We start from the raw sequence: 22,774 nt of genomic DNA on the forward strand, positions 1-22,774 counted from the left end.
TCGTAAATGAAAATGGTGTCGTCATGGAGCCTTCAATGTCTTATTTATTCAAATCCGGACTATATAATAAAACAATTATGGACTCTTTCGGTGGTAAATATGGTTTGTTATTCACCAGAAAAATATCAATATTGACCGAGGCTTCGCCTCGGTCAATATTGATATTTTTCTGGTGAATAACAAACCATATTCACCACCGAAAGAGTCCATAATTGTATAATATATATACAAAAATTGAAAGAAGAAATAACAAGCTTAAAGAATCAGTTACAGATAAAAAAGAAAACAGATTGCTAGTGAAGACACAATATGAAGAGGCAATTCAACATGAGAAAGAAATGCTTGCTGCTACTCGTTCACAACTAGAAAACCTAGCTCATGGACAAGCTGTTGAATCAGATCACATGGTGCGAAAATTAGATGAAAAAAATACAGATATTGAGAATTTATCAGCAAAGGTTGCAAATTTACCTGCGATACTGAACAAACGGGAAGATGAAAACCTACAGCTGGGCAGTACAGTACACTTGGAAAAGAACCTCAACATAAAACAGCAAAAGCCAGAAGTGCTTTTGGTTGGGACTTCAAATATCAAAAATATTAAAGAAGAGAAACTGTCAGGAGCATGAAAGTCGTCAAAACAACATTGGATGAAACCAAAAAAGAATGATTGCACTTAGTGTACTAAACGTGGCCCCCGGTAATCTGCGCAAAAATAAAGTGTAGAAAATAGCCCAATGAGATGAATAATGCGATTCTTCTATGTCTAAATCGTAACTTTGCGAAATTACAGGAATTAAAAGTCCATAAAAACAAAGAACGAAGCTGTGTTTTGTAAGAGGGGTCGCTGCAATTCACGAATCTCCATTGATATTCAAAGTTATTCTGATTTTTAAAGCGGTAATACATGGTGAGCGCATTGTTGCCCAAATTTCTCAAAAGGACAAAAGGTGTATAACTGTTGGAAATTCATCATATTTAAAGGAGAATTTTGGGCAAACCTGCGCTCGGGGTAAACTTTTTGAAAAAAGGTACAAAACAGCGACCGTTTCCTTCACTATTCACGGGTATTTACAAGTCATTGACCTCATTATGGCCTGTTAAATATTCCAAATTATTACGTGATTTGTAGACTCGGGTAACTTTGTGAATACAAAAAAAAATCAATAAATCACGTGGCTTTAGCTCCGAAAAGTAATTCAGACCGTTACATTTTCAATTGATCAACATCAAATTATTTTTTTTTCTGCCCAGTATTTTTAGTAGTGCCAAATATTGCTTAAATATTCATTATTTTGTAAGTAAAGAGCTAAATCGGCCTATTTTTTCAGGAAAATTAAACTGAGGGGAAGAAGAAAATTAACAATAGAAATGTTATCCTTGGGTATCAAACTTAAATAGTTTAGGGTGAATTCACCATGCATCGGACACCCTCATACTTCAACAAGTTCTAGCGATATCGCTACCGGCCGAATATTATCAAAATGGAACTTAACATGTAGTATGTAGTTAAAATATAAATATTTGATACAAATATATACTATTTATTGAGAAAATTTCACTAAAACCCATTTTTTTCTTAATGTGCCAGATTTCACCATGGATCGGACAATATTCACCATGCATCGGACAAACGGTATTTGAACCGGAAAAATGTCATAGCTTTATCTGGGTGATTTAAAATTAGTGATCTTGAATTATTTTTATATTTTATTTCAAAATTAACCTTCTACTTAAATTTGATTGACTACATCGATCCACAAATGAGGAGATTTTTTAGTTGCATCACATTGCACTAGAAAGGCTTTACAATGCTATTTATACGTGTCAACTTGTACGTTGGTCTCGGGGGTTATCATACTCTGGTTTGTAAAAATAAATTGAGTCCAATTCTAGACGTCATATATCGATAACTTGTATATTCACTAAAAATTTAGAGTTTCTCATTTCTATTTCTGCAAAAAACAGATGTCAGTTGGGTTCTGTGTGAAAATAGAAGTGATAATTAACCCATGCATCGGAAAGTGTCCGATGCATGGTTAATTTGTGTCCGATGTACGGTGAAGTGAACGTACTAGTAAAAAACAACTCTAAAAAAAAATTATACAAACATGGAAGTGAAATTTCTTTAAAAGTTCTGTTAAATTACCAATCATTAACAAATTTCACCAAAGTCCTACTCGTTCCATTGAAGTCTAATTAAAGAACAACAACTCTAAAAATTTGCAAAATCTAAAAATTCTGGTTACTCCCCTTTGATGATGTAAAATATGACGTAACTTCAAGGCCATTCTCGGGGTATTTTTATCGCAACATGATAATAAAAATCGGCATCAATAAAAAGTTTAAATCTTCAGCTTCAAGACAGAAACAAGTAAAAACACGGGAACACTCAGATTTACAGAAAGTTTATTGCTTGAAGTTGTCCGAAGCAAGGTATGTGTCTGATGCATGGTTAACTCACTCTATGCCATTTTTTTTTTATTTGATGACGTCATATTTGTACAGAAAACGTCTAAACACGTGCACTTTGCTAGTTTTTATCAAAATAAAGCATTTTTTTCGTCTTTGGTTCAAATTTTTGCTGTGGCCACACCCTTCGAACAAAATAAAATTTAAACCATTGAAAAGAGGATTAAAATATGAATAAATAAAGTATATTTTTATTTTGTTCGAGGGGTGTGACCACATCGAAATTAATACTTTTAGTTCGACTCAAATATCTTAGCACCGACTCACACAGTAAAATTAGCGGGGAGTATCCTACATTAATAGAAAAGAAAAATATTCTATATTGTTTTTGTAAATATTAAAAAGTTTCAAAATGCGATTGTTATATCTATTATAAGTTATTTTGTGTCGTGGTGCAAAAAAGTACGAAGAACTCTCGCTAAGCATGACTGCGTGTAGATGCAATAATGTCGACATTTTGTGTACTACGTGCCTCAGTCCTGACCCAAGACTTTTCCTTCAAGTAGCTGATCTATATTTAACTCATCATTATGCTGAAATGTTAAAAAAAAATAATGTGTTCTCTTTTCCTCTGACAGCCTATTTATTTATGCTTTGAATTTGTTTTCCAACTCCCGGCTCCTCGTCACCATGGTCACTATGTAATCAAAGGGAGATCATCCGAGAAACATGTAGGCTACATCTTTATTTTCTCCTGAGTGGCCGTGTCGGAATAGCCTAGAATATTAAACAAATAACATCGGATGCAACTACCAAGACGTATTTATAATGATTGTTTTGCCACCTTACAAAACATAAATGTCGTGAAGTCTGCTTCGACAGCATACAAATGGTTAATGTTACGCAATAGAGTCTATTATAACTACATGTATTATAATATAACCCATACCCATGATACCCAACATGCGTTTCAGAAATCGCCAGTGGCATTTTAAGACAAAAGATTAATTAATATTTATTAGCCAAAACCTTTACTGATCCAAGACCTCTTAACATAAATTATGTTACGAAGTACTGAACCTAGAAAATTCGGGTTGATAAATCAAATAAACAATAGATTGATTTTACAGATCGCGGGTAATTTTTGTGATAAGCCTCTATAAGAAAAGTGTCCTATATTGTATAAACGAATAACTTACTACCAAGGCAGTGACTTCTCTTTAAGGTTTTAAGTAATTTCAGTATCGCATGCATGCTGTGACCTAGCCAACACATGAAAAAAATATCAAAGGGAGGCTACTTGCGATCTCTTTCTGTTTTGAGTTACTACGCTTAAATGTAACAGGCCCAAGGGAGAGAGGGCAACCAAGATTAGCAAGCATGTTTATACATGTAGTAGTGTAAATTCATAAAGGGGGGATTCGAGCATTGATACAAAATAAGAAGCAAAAAAAAAAAAAAAAGAAAGAAAAAGAGACAGGGGTTATTGGGGGAGGGGGGTTTCGGGATTCCACCTTCATTCATTAAATACGTAGGACAATTCGACCAATTACTGCTGCCATTTAAATAAGAAAGTAGTTAAGTGAATAAATAACAATGCCAATTATATTAGTTCTTGTATATATAGTATAAAAAATAAATTCAGTAGCAGTTTTCATTTTTTTTTCAATCTCCTTGATAAAAGATATTTTAAAAAACGATTGATTTTTCGTGACTCGGTCATTGCATAAATTTATTATAGATCCCAGGCCCGTAGGTAGCAATTTCAGCTGGGGGGAGGGGGAGGCACAGCCATACCTTTTCCGTTGGGGACACTATCAACTACCAAATTTCTTGACAAGCAAAAAAAAAGGGGGGGATCAGACATTTTTATTGACAAAAACACAAGCATGTAGTAGCTTTGTTTTATATAGTATTCCATATATCGGCAAAATTATTGGGGGTGGGGGGGGGCATGGCCACCCCCACCCCCGGTTCCTACGGCCATGTATCCTGAATGTATTATTATTATTATTAACTAGTGTTGTCAACGAGTACCCGGTTAACCGGTTAATCGTTGAACGATGCGAATATCGATAAGTAAAACTGCTATTCGGTTACTCGGATAAAAATACATTTTACATAATAAGTACGTAGAAAATGAATGTTATGTTGTTTATAAATGTATACTAACATATTTCCCTAATTTTATTTACCGTTAGACTTGATCTAGGGGTTCACAAATAGGATCGATTTGTTATGATTAGTTTTCACAGTTTATATAATTGATAGCTTTGATTGCCAGAGGGTATACAAGTTTTGAAAACCTGAGTTATGATTACCTCATTTAGACCTGTGATAGTCAGAGGAACATAGTTTAAAAAGATGCCGCCGCAGACATTTAAGTTTGGAAGTATTTTTAAAAGAACAGCTGATTTAATTTGAAATCTGTAAAATGTAAATTATGTGATTTGGAGTTATTGTACGGGTGGGACTACAAGTTTGTTAATAAATAATTCATCAAAGGAAAACATAACGAAACTATTGTAAAAATGGTGATTGACGACTATATATCTAATAGTATTCGCCTTCTTACATTTGGTATGTTGATAAAATTTTCTTTAACATAACAATTAATAACAAACTGCCCGTTTTAAGCGACATATGAATCAAAATTCTTTGAATTAAGATATCGTGGGTGTGTTTGATATTGTAATTGTAAATAAAGTTAATATACAGTACATTAATTTGTGTTTCATTTCTACCGATAGGTAATGGATGAAATAGATAATAGATAAGGAAACTGTAACGAAAATTTATCAGAGTAACCGGGTACTCGATCGGAAAAGGAAGCGAGTAACCGGTTACTAAAAATCGTCCGATTTGACAACACTATTATTAACGGATATAACTGCTACCGGTAATTTTGCCTGTCTATCATATTTGTTTTTTTTTTTTTTTGAAAGGATGTCTATATAGAATATAACTTCATAGATCAGGCATTTGAACATGGTATTTGGGGGGTGGGGGGTATGGTAATATGTCGTTCGACATGTGGTCTATAATTTTTTTTTTCGACGGTCTGTAATGATAGCCATTTACTATTGCCAGTAGCTGTTTTTCGTATATTTTTGTTTAATTACAAATAGTAACGATCCGAAAACGTCCGAGTTAAAAATCTCATATGCAATATGTATACAATATTATGATTATTCTATCGTCTTCTGTACTCATTGTCGCCTATCTATTTGTAGTTGTGTTAGAAATTGCACATGGAGAAACGGAACGTTATTTTAAATATATGAAAATTATGAGTAAAATGTTAAAACTGGTTTTGAACTATATGAAAGTCCTATAGATGTTGTTATGTTTCAATGTAATTTTCACTTCTCACCAGATAATCATTACTTTATGATTTTGTTAAAAGGGTTTGTAATAGGTACTCCCCAAAATGGGAATGTGTAAGATATGATGATATGATAACGAAACGATTAGTTAGCAATAATTCATTCGATCGTTTTTATCATCTGAAATCTCTTTTCATATCTATTGTGGGTATATAAAAAAGTTTCTTTTTGATGATATAACATATTTATCATAATTAGTGAACTTTATTTCGATTAAGTAATTTACATTGAGTAAAGTGGTATATGTGCCATTTCCGTTTATCTTGTTTTTTTTTTTTTTAACTTCAGGTTCCGTTTTGAAATTCAAATACTTTGGAAATCTTGTGTTTTCGTTGAAAAAATAGTTTTTTGCGGCCGATTTGATGCTTTGCATCACTCATGTTTAAAAGTCTGTAGTGGCTTCTTTCCTGACAATCTGTGGTGCGCAGGATTGTTGTCAAACGTCACTATTTTACGTGTATTACATGTATGAACTACAATTTCATTTCAAATGTCGGGAAATGCCATAAATTCCGGAAGTGCAACGAAATTCTCAAAATGACAATAAAATAGATGGTAACTTCAAACGTATTCATTTTTAATGCAACTTTTCATTTTAATTTTATGCTTTCGTTATTAAAGAGTACTCGTGTATTTTCTATAAAAAAAAATCTTTTTTTGTACGCCGTATGACCATACAATAACACATTTATGAATGATAAAATCTTTATCCATGGCTGCTATGGTATATATTTTACTACATTAATTAAGTTTTACTCAAATATGATGGATTAACACTTTCTGTTTGTTTTCAGCTTAACGTGTCTCTTATTATCATTTAAAATGCGTTACATGCATGTATCAACGATTTTACCAGACAACCGTTGTATATAACAAATATTTGGCATTTCTTTAGAGTACACATAACTTTAATTAAAAAATAAACCAAAAGTTTTTAGAACTTCTTGAAAAATTCAAAGTAAAATTTTACAAAATTTTAAAGAAGAGCCTGTATTGGTTATTTCTATTCCATTAACGTACATATGTTACTGTCTTATACAAAATGTCAACGTCACAAGGTTAAAGTATGTAACGTCAACGTAATGACGTGATAGTATTAATAAGGAAAACAATACCAAATTTAAACGAATGTAAAAAGAAAACCAGAAAAGATATTGTTAAAAAATAAATTGTTTTACAACATACAAATATTAGAGTTTTATGTGAGAAAGTTTCATTTATTTTGATGACTGGGCCGATTTAGCCCCTTCGTGGATTTAGCTCTTTAACATTTTTGAATATTCCCAAACCGGTATTTTTTCTGTAATTTTGCTTATTTTTCACTGTAATTTTGCTTACTAGTATTTTTTTTTAATTTTCCTCCCCTCCCCTTCTTTTTGGTACATTATTTCTACATTTTTTGCATTTGTGCTTTATATCAATTATGTATTTACGTTGACCTTGATGTAGGGAGAGGGCTTAAACAGGCTAACCCTTCCACTCAATTCCATTTACTTTTCTTAACAAAATATTCTTTAAATTAAAACACACATCTATATTGATTTCAAAAGCGTTCAATTATATACTTTTCAAAGGAATTCTTTGGGTTTGTATAAAATTCCTCTTTTGATAAAACCCAGGCCCGTAGGAAGCAAGTTTTAGGAGCACAGTCATACATTTTCAGTTGGGAGCACTACCAACTACCAAATATTCCTTGACAAGCAAAAATAAAAGGGGGGCATCAGACGTAATTATTGAAGGGGCACAAGTATATGGTAGCTATGTTTTCTATAGTGTTCTTTATATCGGCAAAATTATGGGGGGCTCCCTGCACCCCCCCCCCCGCCCCCGGGTTCCTACGGCCATGAAACCGATGATAATAGTGGCATCCGACAGATATTAATATTGTTCAGGTATTAGGTCCACATTTGAAGACAGAAAAAATAATGATGCTATACCATTCATAAGAAATATTTGACAGATGAGGGTAATGGAATTTTAAATTGGGCAAAATTTAATGATATTTTAGATTTAATCCTTGGATTTAGGGGTTCGCTTGCGGGCTAAATGAGTTTCCAAGCCATAGTCTACATCTTAGCTATAGCATCATTCCTCAAAATGTTTTTTGACTGTAAAAATATTATGTACACGAGGTAGAAGTATGTATAGATTGTTTAACACTGGAAAGCTTACTGGGACGAAAAAATAACAAAACAAAACAAAAAAGCACACATACAATTAATAAAATTGTTTTACTGATTAAATATCACTACAGCATTGCAAAAAAAATGTTTTATTTCGTTATTCCGTACACCAGTATTTATTGTACTAAAGTACGGAGAGAGAGAGAGAGAGAGAGAGAGAGAGAGAGAGAGAGAGAGAGAGAGAGAGTTTTATTTTATTTAAAAAATTCAATACGTGTTTACATGTACAAGCAACCTGGTTCATTTAGTGTTGATTTTCCACGTATACGCCACGTAAATTGCGATCGCAACTTAATTACCCTATTTAAACTAAAAATATTTTTGAAACAAAAGTAACTTGTCATTCACCTGTTGTTTTTTAAGTAAGCTTCTAAATTTTATCTATCTATTATATGACTTCAAGGATCAACCAGAACCTACCAAAAATGGGGGAAAATCTGGATTTAGGGAGGGAGTACATATCCTCCCCCCGCACCCCTCTTTCCAAAAAACAAAAAAACAACGGCGAAATCCTTGAGAAGTTTAAACATGTTCTTTGTGTTTACTTTTGTGCATATTTTTTTAATCAAATCATGCTGAGTAGTTCCCAGAAGCCATTATATAACTGGCGATAACATGATTTCAATCGATCGATGAAATGCCCCGCCTACTCCGAATATTAATGAGACACAATTAAAACCCAGCTCGGACAAGCGCAACATTCCGGAATTAACACCCACTAGTGGGCATTTTTAATTACCTTTAATAAAACTAAAGCGCCGTTTTCAATGTAATGTTTTGCAAGTAATGTACCACACAGATAATGAAATATGGGTTAGGTGTAAAATAATTAAGATTTGAGTTAATTAGATGATGTTGGAGGGGTCCGAAAAAGGGGCCACGGCAATATGCTTAGGTGGAAACATTCTTTATAATTGAACATCAGGGATCACCAGATGTCATTATTTTACACTCCTTAACAAATGATTTAAAGTCCAACTCACCTTATGATTGTGTTGAGAAGCTATTCGAAATTGTAGATGTCATCATATCCAAATGGTCTCGTGCAAAAATTATTGTAAGTGGCACTACACCAAGAGGAGGCGATACCAAGCATAATTCCAACTGCAGGATAATCAATACCCTCATTCAACAACGGGTGGAGGAATTGAAAGACCCCATCCATTATGTTGATCATGGAAATATGTCATCCAATGGAAACCCCATTCATAATCTACTAGCTGAGGATAAATTCCACTTATCAATGAAGGGAGTATCTCTTCTGGCAAAAAATCTCAAATGGAAGATCCACAGGTACTTGGGTCTTGGTTTATAAATATGTATGTACCTTATTGATATGTAAAAAAAGTAAAGGTATGCAGGCTCCGTAATGGCGTCTGCTCAACTCGCTTGTTTACATGGCTTGTTCTTTGAAAATAACGCTGCACCTACCGATTTTTATGCACCGGACGTCTCGGAACACTGATTACTTATTGTGAAAACCCTCACATCTTGCAAATAATTCCTAAAACATGAGTTTTAAACACATTTTCAAACTTTTCGTTAACGTGCCCGGAACTAAGTGCAAATACTAAAAACCGATTCAAAACGACAAATTCCGGCCATTCAGACACTTGAAAAGTCCAGAGGCGTTCCGGGAAATTTAAATATAACTTCAATTATCCCAGAACTATTTTTAGTTTTCTCGGAACGCCTCTAGAATTTCGAAGTGTCTGAATGACCGCAATTTGTCGTTTGTCGTTAACGTGCCCGGAACTAAGTGCAAATACTAAAAACCGATTCAAAACGACAAATTCCGGCCATTCAGACACTTCGAAAATTGACTTTTTTAATTCGCTTCCGGTAGCGACCGGAAGTACTCACGACGCACGAAAAGGAAAACCCGCACATCTAGAAGTCATTTTCCTCGTATCCTGAAAATTTCTACAAAACAGCCTATTTTTAAAGCTATTTTTCGATATTTAATATAGGACGTAACCTCTGATCTTAAATATGCAACTATCAAATGATAGAACTATTTCTGAGGATTACAAAACCTGTTTTATTTTTTAGATGAGAGGATGCGCTCATATTATTTCTCTTGTTTCTTTTTTAAACTAAAACTTGCATCTTTTTATTGCATCTCTTTCGCTGTTTTGAAATATGTTAGATTCCACCGGAAATAAAACGTCAAATTCTGGTCTATTGCTCGGCAACAGTAAACGACTGAAGTCTAAAACTTTCAGGACTGATAGTCAGTCATCAGTTTATTTGAATCGTGACAAAATCTTGTATCGCCGTTACTTCCGGTCGTGACAGGAGTGATGCAAAAAAGGGAATGGTTAATGGTTAGCACGTTGGATTTTCAGGCTAACGACTAGGGTTAAATCTCCAGAGTGTCTGAATTTCTTTTATCACTTTTTCAGCTTGAGTTTTCTTTTTTTCAGAATCGGACGGAAGACCTCTCATTGCTCGCAATGAGTTTCTAGTTATTATTATTTTTCTTCCTGGGTACTTTTTTGTCCGTGAGTGATCTCCGAAACTACACATCCGATAGGAATGTTATGTAAATTTGCGGAACGAAGGTCATTTTGCGCGCATGCACGTGCGTGCGCGTGCAATGCGTAAAATGACCAATATACATGATATAGCTGTAACTTTTATATTTTTTGATGAAATGCTTTGATACTCAAAGTATAAGGATATATTAATAGTGTAGACAAGATGACATGGTCAGAATGCGCATGCATGCACGTGTGCGCATGCGCATTGATCGAAATAACCAATGCAATTGATATAGACTTAACTTGTACAATTTTTGATGAATTGCATTGCAACTCAGAATATAAATATATATTGGAAGTGTACACAAGAAGACTTGATCAGCGCACACATGCATGCACGTGCGTGCACGTGCGCGCGCGTGCAATGAGTAAATTGACAGATATACTTGATATAGTTATAACTTTCATATCTTTTGATGAAATGCTTTGATACTCAGGATATCAGGATATATTAAAAGTGTAGACAAGATGACGTGGTCAGAATGCACACGTGTGCGCATGCGCAATGATTGAAATAACTAATTCAAATGATATAGACTTAACTTCTACATTTTTTTTGATGAATTGCTTTGAAACTCAGAATATAGATATATATTAGAAGTGGACAGAAGATGACATAATCAGCGCACACATGCATGCACTTGCAAGCACGTGCGTGCGCGTGCGTGCAATGAGTAGAATGACCAATATACTTGATATAGCCAAAACTTTCATATCTTTTGATGAAATACTTTAATACTCAGAATATAAGGATGTATTAATAGTGTAGACAAGACGACATGGTCAGTGCACACATTCATGCACGTGCGTGCGCGTGCAATGAGTAAAATTACCAATATATCTGATATAACCATAACTTTTACATTTTTTGATGTAATGCTTTGATACTCAGAATATATAGACATATTATAAATGTAGACAAGATGACATTGTCAACATGCACATGCGCGCGCATGTAATGCTAAAATGACCAATATACTAGATATAGCTGTAACTTTTATACTTTTTGATGAAATGCTTTGATACTCAAAATATGTATACATATTTATAGTGTTGACAAGATGACACAGTCATCATGGACATGCATGCACGTGCGCGCGCTTGCAATGCATAAAATGACAAATATACTTAATATAGCCGAATTTTTTTTTATCTTTTGATGAAATTTGAATGTAAAGATGTATTAAAAGTGTAGACAAGTTGACATGGTCATTTTGTACATGCATGCCCGTGCGCGCGCGTGTAATGCGTAAAAATACCAATATACTTGATTGCCTTATTTAATGAAGCTTACAGGGAATAAGACACCAAAAGGAAGTTGGGGAGCGTTTGGGGAACATCTGTAACGGTCCCCGTTACAATTAATACTAGTTGTCACTTTGGCATCATGATTCAATAATTGACTTCAAATACTGTATAAACAGAAATTTTAGCGAGGTTTCAATTTTGGCATCTTTAACGAGGGTGTTGAGATTGCTAAAATTAAATATCGCTAACAATTAATTCCACAATTTGAGGTTATTGTTTATCTTTCAAGACATTACAAAATCGCTAAAATTAATTATTTCTCGCTAAAATTAAATACAGATTTTTTTAGAAAAAAATTGCTAAATTTGCGTCTTGCTAAAATTCCACTTATACGGTATATAGTGCAGTCTGTTTCTTTTAAGAAATTACAGTTGAATGATAAATTTTGTGTCAACATGTCAACATGGTCAAATCATCAGTTAAATAATGTAAATATAAAAAAAATCAGTTTAATTTTTTATTATTCTTGAGGTACATGAACTACAATGTGATACATGAAATATGCCAGCATGAAGTGTTGTAGTTCATGTCCTCATGAATTCTCAAAAAATAAATACATTTCTTAAACATGTTAAATTAATGATGTGTTATGATCTTGACAGGACAAGCAGATGTTGTCAGCTTTAGTCAATCAGACCCTTAGGTACGCTAAGATCCTGGAAACAGTTGTCAAGCGCACCAAGCTACTAGAGAAAAATAAGCTATTGTGGAATGATGAGATGCTGGCCCGAGTTTTACTGTATGACTTCATGATTGGACCTGGCCTGTTTAGACCAAGAAGATTAAAGGTACTTTATATATATATATATATATATATATATATATATATATATATATATATATATATATATATATATATATATATATATATATATATATATATATATATATATATATATATATATATATATATATATATAAAATAACTGTAATATTTTATTTCATTAACCTTAAGCTTATTTTATTTTTGAACATGCAATTATTACTGAAAACAAGGGAAGTTATCTTTGTACATGTATTTGTTCTTTGTAGAAATTTGGGGAGGAGTTATTTATTATGATATTATTATTGGCGTATTCAAGACTCAAGCCACTCTCAGTAGTTTTGAAACTTAATTTTCTTCATTTTACTTGATAAAGGAGTTTAATAACTTGAATTGATGTCTCTCTCTTTGGCACGGTTGTGAGCGTAAGGGGGGTCACTAATGTGGGAGGAAGCTGGGGCACCTGTGGAGGAACAAAGTGACTGAGCCGGCAACCTTCCCTTTTACATAAAACTCTGCTATAAAATTTGTGCATGGAACTTACAATGTAGGTTGCATGAGTGAAAAATGTGTGTGTAACAGGTGTTCAACCTCTTAACATAAGTTTGTGTAAAAGGATGCCAGGCTTTTTTGTCAGGTTACTGGATCCAACATGAGTCACAGACTTTTCTCTCATTAAATAACATCAAATTGTTTCTGTGACATCATAACATGCATGTCCTTAGATCTGTAAGATACATGTATATTTTAATATTTACTTTTTGAAATTTCTTTGTCCAAGATAAAACTACAAATAGTAAAAATACTTCATTTCTACATAAAGCTACTGGTTCATTGATAGGCATGGTTAAAACAAGATGTGTTTGTGAAACACTGATGCCCCTGTGTGGCAGCTTATGGTGAAGGTTAAAGTTTCTCAAATGCAAGTCAAAATCCAGGCCAAAAGATAAAAAATGTTGGTAGGCATAGAAAGGTCATGTCGCAAGGAATATACCTGTGAAATTTGAAAGCCCTAGCTGCAACTGTTCAAAAGTTATGGTGAAGGTTAAAGTTTTTTAAAAGTAAGTAAAACGTCAAGGTCAAAGTTGTTGGTATACAAAGGAAGGTCTTGTCACAAGGATTACATATGTGAAGTATGAAAGCCCTAGCACCAACCATTCAAAAGTTATGGCCAAGGTTAAAGTTATTCGAAAGAAGGTCAAAGTCCTATGTCAAGGTCAAAGGGTCAAAGTGGTTGGTATCCAAAGGAAGGTCTTGTCACAAGGATTACATATGTAAAGTATAAAAGCCCTAGCACCAACCATTCAAAAGTTATGGCCAAGGTTAAAGTTTTTCAAAAGTAGGTCAAACTCCTTTGTCAAGGTCAAAGGGTAAAAGTGGTTGGTATCCAAAGGAAGGTCTTGTCACAAGGATGACATATGTGAAGTATGAAAGCCCTAGCATTAACCATTCAAAAGTTATGGCCAAGGTTAAAGTTTTTCAAAAGTAGGTCAAACTCCTTTGTCAAGGTCAAAGGGTAAAAGTGGTTGGTATCCAAAGGAAGGTCTTGTCACAAGGATGACATTTGTGAAGTATGAAAGCCCTAGCATTAACCATTCAAAAGTTATGGCCAAGGTTAAAGTTTTTCAAAAGTAGGTCAAACTCCTAGGTCAAGGTCAAAAGGTCAAAGTGGTTGGTATCCAAAGGAGGGCCATGTCACAAAGAATACACATGTGAAGTTTGAAACCCTAAGCACCAACTGTTCAGAAGTTATGGCCAAGGTTAAAGTCTCATAAAATTTTGCAAAAGTGGGTCAAACTCCAAGGTCAAGGTCAAAAGGTCAAATATGATGGTACCCAAAGAAAGGTCTTGGCACAAGGAATACACATGTGAAATATGAAAGACATAGCTCCAACCAATCAAAAGTTATGGGCAAGGTTAAAGTTGACAACAGACAGACAGACAGACAAACAGACAGACAGACAGGACAAAAACAATATACCCCCAGGATCTTTCGATCTGGGGACATAAAAATAACCTGTGGGGTGGGACAGAGACAGCAGAAGTAAGCGGGGCTTGTAATGTAGCATGTGAATTTATGGAATCAAGAGTATGTAAATATAAGGAATAACTGGCAGATTTTTTTTGTTTCATGACGATGATCAAGCGATTGGCTTGCGTGATAATTTTATGCATAAACGCCTTTGGCGTGTATGCAAATTATCATGCAAGCCATTCGTTTGATCACATCATGAAACCAAACAATTTGACAGTTATTCCTTAATTAAACAAAGACTTAAAATTTTTTAGAAATTTCTGAATTCCTGATTTGTGGATCAAATTAACTGAAAAATTTACTTACGTTTAAGACAAAAAATTGTAACGAGAAAAAGTAAAGGATATCTAAAGGGTGGAATTTTATGTCGGTTTCCTGTATACTTTTGTAGGTAGTGGTAACAAAGAATAAAGAGTGTATAACCAGTGAATTTGACAGACTGTTGACTGTCTATGGAGTACAGCACTATGCAGATTTACCATACTCAACATCAGAAGGTAACATACATTATATCAGTGAATGTTGCATACATATTATAGCATTGATGGTGAATGATTGCAGCATTTTAGCTCTGCCCTTTTGATTTGTCTAATTTTAAGGGCAGACTTTAGGTAAATTACTGAATCACTGTTTTTATACATTTAAGAAATTATAGGCCAAAAAAATGTGTTCAATTCTTAATATTAGTAGAATATAAGTGGACTCAATAATTGGACTCTGTAATTGTTGATCAAATGGTGGTGGTGACTTTGGATAATACTACTGTGTTCAAAGAAATGCATGTGTCACTAGCTATACAGCATCATTAAAGACCTACATGTATATAAAGCTAAAGTTATTTTAATGTGTGTGCACTTTTTCAAAGTGTGTCAATTAGAATCTGTGTTCTGTAATTTTTGATAAGTAGGTCAAAATCAAGGTCAAGAAGATTAATTGTAACACTATATATTTATTTTTCAAAATGTCTTACTACAAGAATTGCATGTTTAATAGCATAGACTTGCCTCTTAAAGGTAAAAAATAATTGTGTATATTGGCACTGTAATGTAGTTTGAAAACAAGTTCAAAGGTCACTGGGTCAATAACCCTGGTAATTTACAATGGCCATTGCTTCAAGCAATACTTGAGCAAATATCATATCCCCACTTCTAACCATTCTCAAGATATAGGGTGTGAGAGATGGATAGATTGACAGACATATACGCTGGGCAAATCCCTCAGTATAGCTCTGCTCAGCAGGTGACACAAAAAGTTGAGTAAGTTTGTTTGTTTGTTTGTTTGTTTTTTTTTTTACATTTAGCCCTGCCAAGGTATGTTCGAGTGAACCAAATCAAAGTAACAGTGGAAGAAGTGATCAAGGTGTTTATGGACGATGGATGGACATTGGTTCCTACCCCAGATGAGGTTGACAGGTACTGATACTTCACAACTGCTCAAAACAACTGATGGGTGCTTCTCTGGAATTTCATTTCTTACAAATCACTTTTTTATTTATTAATAAGTAGTAATGATGTATATTATGTTGTTTATGTAAAATTTCAGTTTTATAGAAACCTGCAGAAATCTTGGAGAGTCTGAGTTTATGAAAGACTTCCATCTCTCTGATCTTTTGGTGTTCTCTGCATATACTGACCTCCATAATCACCACTTAGTACAGAAAAGCAAAGTCATTTTACAAGACAAGGTACAAAAATGAACATCGATTCCTTTAAAAAAACAACACATTTCTTCATTTGAACACTCAACCTAAAGAGATGTTGCATATGCATGTTTTTCCTTTTAGGCCAGTTGTCTCCCTGCTCACATTTTGTCACAACCAGAGGGAGCTGTTGTAGTAGATAGCTGTGCTGCTCCTGGCAACAAAACAAGTCACCTGGCCAGTTTAATGGGCAAAAATGGGTGAGTTTTCTCTGGATTATAGTTTGTGTATGATCATGAAAATACAAATATATATGCTATAATGTATATATACATGTTAGATGAAGGCATGTTCTTTTCCCTGCCTTCTCCATGTGAAGTCATTTTGTGGGAACACAAACATGCAATTGATATGTTATCATTTTGTATTTGTACCCTCTTTCAAAGTGAAGTAATGGGATGGATGTAGAACACAGGTCCTCTTCCTACCAAGTAAAATGATAAATCCTCCTCCTCCCTTCTTACCTCCTCCCCTAGAAAAGGACATTGGATAATAAATTTCACAAAGGAAGGAAAATGTTGTTTTTTTTCTTCCAACATATAATTTTTACTCTCATAAATTATGTTTAGCTGGTAAAATCAGAACCCTAAGGGCCTTGTCTGGCACAAGTTCAAGTTCAAGTCACAGATGTTATTTCCTCATTGACCTCAACGTCAAGTAAAAATACATGTACAAGGATTACATTTAAATAAGCAATATTGATTTATCTACTTACATAAAGAGTGTAGAAGATTAGTACTTGGCTGGCAAAAATGACTTATTTGTAATTCCTTTTCCAGAACAATCTATGCCTTTGAACACAAGGCAGAGAGGATAGCCATATTTCAGAATTGTGTGGAGGCAGCTGGCGTGATGTGTAAAGTGGCTCCATGTATGGACTTTCTCAGGGTAAAGACAGATAGTCAGGCCTATAAGGATGTAGAGTTTGTAATGGTGGACCCTTCCTGTAGTGGATCAGGTCAGTCATAAGACATGGGTCATTGATCATGAAATCTCTACGAGGGTTGTTCGGAAAGTTCGCAGACTACTGTCATAACTTTTTTACTAAACCTCATATTATTTCCAAATTTGGTAGAAATGTTTTAACAAAAAATTTAAATGAAGTGTTAAATAAATTTAAAAAAATATCGTGGTTTATTTCAAACTTATTTAATGTTAAAAATGTGAAAATTGGATGGCAGCACAGGTCAAAATTTCGTAATATACAATCAATACACTAAATAATGTCTGTAGTCATATCCTCTGTAAAATGGCGCAAAAACAGAAAAATCCTAGACGTTCAAATTTAAAAACTGTTACATTGTTTCATATTCCAAATTATGACAATATTTTGCTACGTTGAAAAAAAAAATCAATTTCAGAAGATAGGCAGTCTTCAGTGAAAAGGGCAAAGAAAGATGATGTCGTAGAATGTCACGGACCAGCAGTTAACGATACAATTTTGTGTTGTACTCTGGAAAACTCCAGAAAAAAACTATGAAAATGCTGGAAGAGGTAGGATATATGTCAAAAGCGAGCCATGCATGTGTGTGTACCTGGGACAGGCGATATTTGAATGATAAAGACTCTGTATCAGACGAGGATGATCTGGGAGGAAACAGATTATCTGTAAAAATCTGTTCAAAATCTTTAAAAAGTTAGTGAGGTCATGGTGAGAGTTAGGCACTTCACAATTGCTGATCTTGTGAAAGCACAATTATGTAATAAAAAGTATAACATTGACAAAAAAAATATGCTACTGGAACAAGTGTTAACAAAATAAATTTCAAGTAATAAAGAAACGTTTTTAGTAAGTGCACTGGTATTGGGCCATACTGTGTGAAATGTATCGGGAGAGTATTTTGAGAACCTCATGACACTATGTTTTTGACGTTACAATGTGGTTGAGTTTGCTCTGTGGTAACCAAACATGTTGATTTTAAAATTAAATAATTATATGACTTCTGTTAAATCACATTGAATGAAACTTCACACATCAACAAAATAAAGATTTTAACATATAATAATGTGCTCGTTTTAAATTTCTTGAAGATAGAATAACAAGCTAATTCAGAGAATTTGTGTCCCCCACTTGGGGAAAAAAAAAAGAACATGCGCAGTTCTGGGGGGCAACCCCCCTCCCCTGAATTTGTAGAATTATTAAATGTATACATGTATATTGAAGCAAATAAAAAATGCCAATATGGATATAAAGATTTGATTGCTTATTCTTTAATACATGAATAGAAGATTCTTTTTAATATATAGAATATTTATCACACTGTAATAAAGATTTTATGAGTTTGTACATGCCAGATGTCATAACTTTCTCATTTCACATGTTGAGTAGTATCATTTAGAAAAAATTGGATTGACCAGGATTTGAACCTGGGCCTCTCACTTGCTAAGCAAGCATCATACCCCTAGACCATGGAGGCACATGAGTATACATCAAATTATTTCAAAAGGGTAGTGTCAAACGTCAGTAATGATAATGTTGTAAGCGTTATGCTTCTTTGACTCTTAGTTGATCTACTCATTTCCATAATATGACTTAACTCATATTGAGTTAAGTCTGATCAGATGCAAACATTAGGTCATATATAATGTTTATATTCACGTTCGATATTGTCAAAATTTTACACAATACATATTGTCTAATTTAGCCTTTACTAAACAGATCTAATAGATGTAATTAGAATATAAAGTCGGCCGACAACCTATATTATACGTAATAACTCTCCACATGCCCCTGTGCTAAGAATAGTGCCAAGTGACTTTTAATATACAATAAATAAGAAAAAAAAAACGGGACGGGACACTGTGAGAGGGGCGAGAGATGCCATAGGGAGTTATGGTATAAAATTTCTTTGCAAAAGCTCAAAAGCTTTTTGAGATATCACGCGGAAATGAAAGTGTTAAAACAGAGAGAATTTATGAATTTATGACCTTGACCTTTGACCTTTTGACCTTAAAATTAATAGCGTTCTTCTTTAGTCGATAGGGAGTTGCTATGCAAAATTTCATTGCAAAAGCTCAAAGGGTTCACGAGATATCGCACGGAAACGAAAGTGTTACAGACAGACAGAAATAGAGACGGATGGACAGACGGATGGACAGACAGACCCAAATTAATGTCCCCCACTTTCAGTGAAAGCGGGGGACAATGAAGATTGACATGGTCCGCGAACTTTCCGAACAACCCTCGTATATATGTTATTGTAAAATGTTGTTATCTCCTAGGTCAGTTTTTCAGTTTTCTTGTGTAGTTTAGCAGAAGTCTTTAATCAAGAAAGTTAAAAAAAATTTTCTTAAGGCAAAACACAGTTAATGAAAAACATAGGTGAATATCAGAAAGTAATATATGCTTTTGATTGATTTTCAAGATTTTGAGACCAAGTTATTACTCAATAATTAACAATAGTTTAATTCTGGCTGTAACACACTTTCTGATTGGCTGAAAAATTAGTTTATATCATATAACCTGTGTTGCCAACGTCACAATGACTTAAAATGCATCAAAATCGTATCAATCCGCTTGACATAACATTTAAATTTTGTGCAATTTTAATGTCCTATTTGAGGGGAAATCGTCTTGTTAACAACACATAATGGTAGAAAATTCAATTAAATTATAAGGAATGAATTTAATAGCTACCCAAGTTATACAGTATGATCTGGGTTGGAACAGTTAACGCTTTTTTATAAACCGCAAAACTGTCCAAACCCAGGTTATACTGTATAACTTGGGTAGCTATTAGATACATTCCTTAAGGGGATGAAGGACACATGGTCACATGACTTTGTTAACTACGTCATAGTCTCCATTTATATAAGTGCAAAACGTGTAAAGCATCAGTTCTTGTAAAAAATTTTGACAATTTTTTTTCTTAATTACCATCTTATATTAAAAAAAAATAAAAAGTTTAACATTCTTGTAAATATTATCAAATTATGAAAAAAGATTGATCCACTCCTCTGTTTCTTTAAACTGCGCGTCCAACAAGTCGGTGACGTCATACACGATCTGCTGGTACAGCAAGATCATACTCGGTGAATACAAGGGTGGTATTATTATGTATAAACAGGTCATAATCAGTATACGATGAAGTATTTTGAGAAACGGGGAACACAAAAATTATTTTTGCATGGCTGATGACGGAAATCTTATGTAGGTATATCTTATTTCGCTTATTTAGCTTACGTGTGACGTCATAGTTGGTTTTTCCCGTACTAGAGAAATGTAAACATGACAAGTTTTTGTCCTGCTTATGTCGTCTTCAACGATGTCCTGTGCAATATTGAGGTCAGCTTCACCATTCGAAATTTTTACAGTTAATCAATAATTTGAAGGACTTGCATTTTAACGTAAATTTAAAAATATTGAATGATAGGATTTTTTGTAAATTACGTTTTCTGTTGTTTAAGTTGTCTTAAAAAGTTCGTAATTTTCCCCATCCAGATGCAGTGTGATAGATGAAACTTGCCTTTTCGAATTTTAAACCCAATTTATACCCTGAAATATTTTAAAAGATACATGTTCACTTACATATTTTTATATATGCTTTAAAATTCTAATTATGGACAGAGTAATGAGCCCAGCAACATGGAGAATTAAAACTCCACTTAGATACTGTAGGGCATAATATTTGTCAATCAATATCTCTAAAATAAGGTAAGAAACCTAATGATATAACTGCTTTAAGATATGTGGGACATACTTAATAAGAAATATACAAAATATAAAAAAAATTGAATGACAAGAATTTTTTCAGCTAAAGGTCCTTCTTCCCCTTAAATGATTTTTACTTAATGTTAGGATGTCGAATTCATCCAATTATGTTATAAAAATTTTTTTGAACTGGAAAAAAATATGCTTTTGGTAAAAATGAGATCTTGTTTTATCTCACTACAGGCATTGTAAATAGACTAGATGACTTGACTAATGATGACTCATCCACCACCCAGCACCGCCTCGACCAACTCCATAAACTCCAGGCCCAGATTTTACGACATGCCTTCTCATTCCCAAACGTGAAAAAGATTGTTTATTCCACATGTTCTGTCCATGAAGAGGAAAACAAACAAGTCTGTGAGGAAATGTATAACAGATTCAAGGAAAGGTAACTGTGTAGATATTCATTGGTTACTGTTATACTGTGTGCTGATCTACTTACAGGCATCTATCAAATTACAACAGAGATCCTAGAATTGTTATAAATTTTTGTCCATAATCTGAGAGATTTACATATTTTTCCTTATTAATATATTTGTGATGGTTTAAACTGTAAATTGCTACACATATCATAATATTTCGAAATTAAAGGTTGCATCCATTGTCAAATGAAAAATAACAGATTTTACACAGCGATGACTGATATTGTGTTGGCTGTCTTTTGATATAAAATTGAGCTGTTGGCTATCTTGATTACCTGTCCCATCACTTGCTATTGACCCATTGGATGCTTTGCCCACTCTTGTTCCATTTGGCTTTCCTGACCACTTATCATTTCACTTGGTAATATGACCAAGTTGACAGAACTTGTCATAGGCGATGGGACATTGACCTATTGACTGTCTAGACCACCTGTTATGTCACTTGGTATTGACCCTTTGGTAGTCTTGACTACCTGTTCCATCACCTGGTATTGACCAAATGTGTGCCTAGCCCACCTGTCCTGTCAAATGGTATACATCAAGTGGTTATCTTTCTTGTTTCTGAGAACTTTTCCTGCCATTTGGTATTGATTCATTATCATAATGACCACCTCTCTGTCACTTAGTTATTATTAAGCCATTGGCAAATTTTTGCTTTAATTCCCAAGAGTTAACAGTATTTTATCAACCATCCTATTTTACTTCAGGAATCAGACTGCCTCAATTGCTCTGAGGGGTTAAGTTCATTCCACTAATTGATTCCCATTCCAGATTCATTTGGATTTTCAAAAGACAATGAAGAGTGACTGATACAATGACATGCCAGCCACTGTTGTACCCTATAATTAATAGCGATTCTCTGTAACCACTTAAACTTCTTTGCCACGCATGATCACCAATTTTGATGAAACTTTGCCCATTATTACAACTTGACACCAGAAATATATATCAAATAAAATTTTGTTGCTATGTGTCTTGGTTGCCATGGCAACAGCCAGAAAATTTGAAGAAATTGAGATTTTCAGCTACTTTGAATGTTTATTAAGCCTTAATAAAGACTAAGAAAAACAAACAAACCACTATCCCAAAAACATGACACCTTGTTGCCACTTATGCTATAAAGAAACTATTTAGAATTTATCTCTAAATAAGTGGTAAGCAAGGGTACATTTGGAATACATTTTAGATGCTAAAAAATGCTGAAAAACGCTCAATATTCACAAATGATAGATGTTACATGATCAAACTCAATCAACAACTTAAGAAAAACAATAAAAAATATTTGACCTTAAGTAATCAGGTATTGGCA

At 33.8% G+C, this 22,774-nt stretch overlaps 1 protein-coding gene across 1 annotated transcript in view; it reads left to right on the forward strand.

The window, feature by feature from the left end:
• The first annotated feature begins 338 nt into the window (after positions 1-338).
• LOC133201920 (28S rRNA (cytosine-C(5))-methyltransferase-like) overlaps positions 339-22,774 on the forward strand; it is a 24,496-nt gene continuing 2,060 nt past the window's right edge. Inside the window, exons 1-8 of the mRNA XM_061337708.1 lie at positions 339-575; positions 12,435-12,620; positions 15,022-15,127; positions 15,931-16,042; positions 16,173-16,314; positions 16,414-16,529; positions 17,109-17,287; positions 21,224-21,431. Of these exons, the coding sequence (XP_061193692.1) occupies positions 339-575; positions 12,435-12,620; positions 15,022-15,127; positions 15,931-16,042; positions 16,173-16,314; positions 16,414-16,529; positions 17,109-17,287; positions 21,224-21,431 (1,286 nt within the window). The remainder of the gene's footprint in view (positions 576-12,434; positions 12,621-15,021; positions 15,128-15,930; positions 16,043-16,172; positions 16,315-16,413; positions 16,530-17,108; positions 17,288-21,223; positions 21,432-22,774) is intronic.

The sequence above is a fragment of the Saccostrea echinata genome, unplaced genomic scaffold (assembly GCF_033153115.1).
Source record: "Saccostrea echinata isolate AGI-Se365-2 ecotype Australia unplaced genomic scaffold, CSIRO_AGI_Sech_v1 ptg000046l, whole genome shotgun sequence".
NCBI classification, from domain to species: domain Eukaryota; kingdom Metazoa; phylum Mollusca; class Bivalvia; order Ostreida; family Ostreidae; genus Saccostrea; species Saccostrea echinata.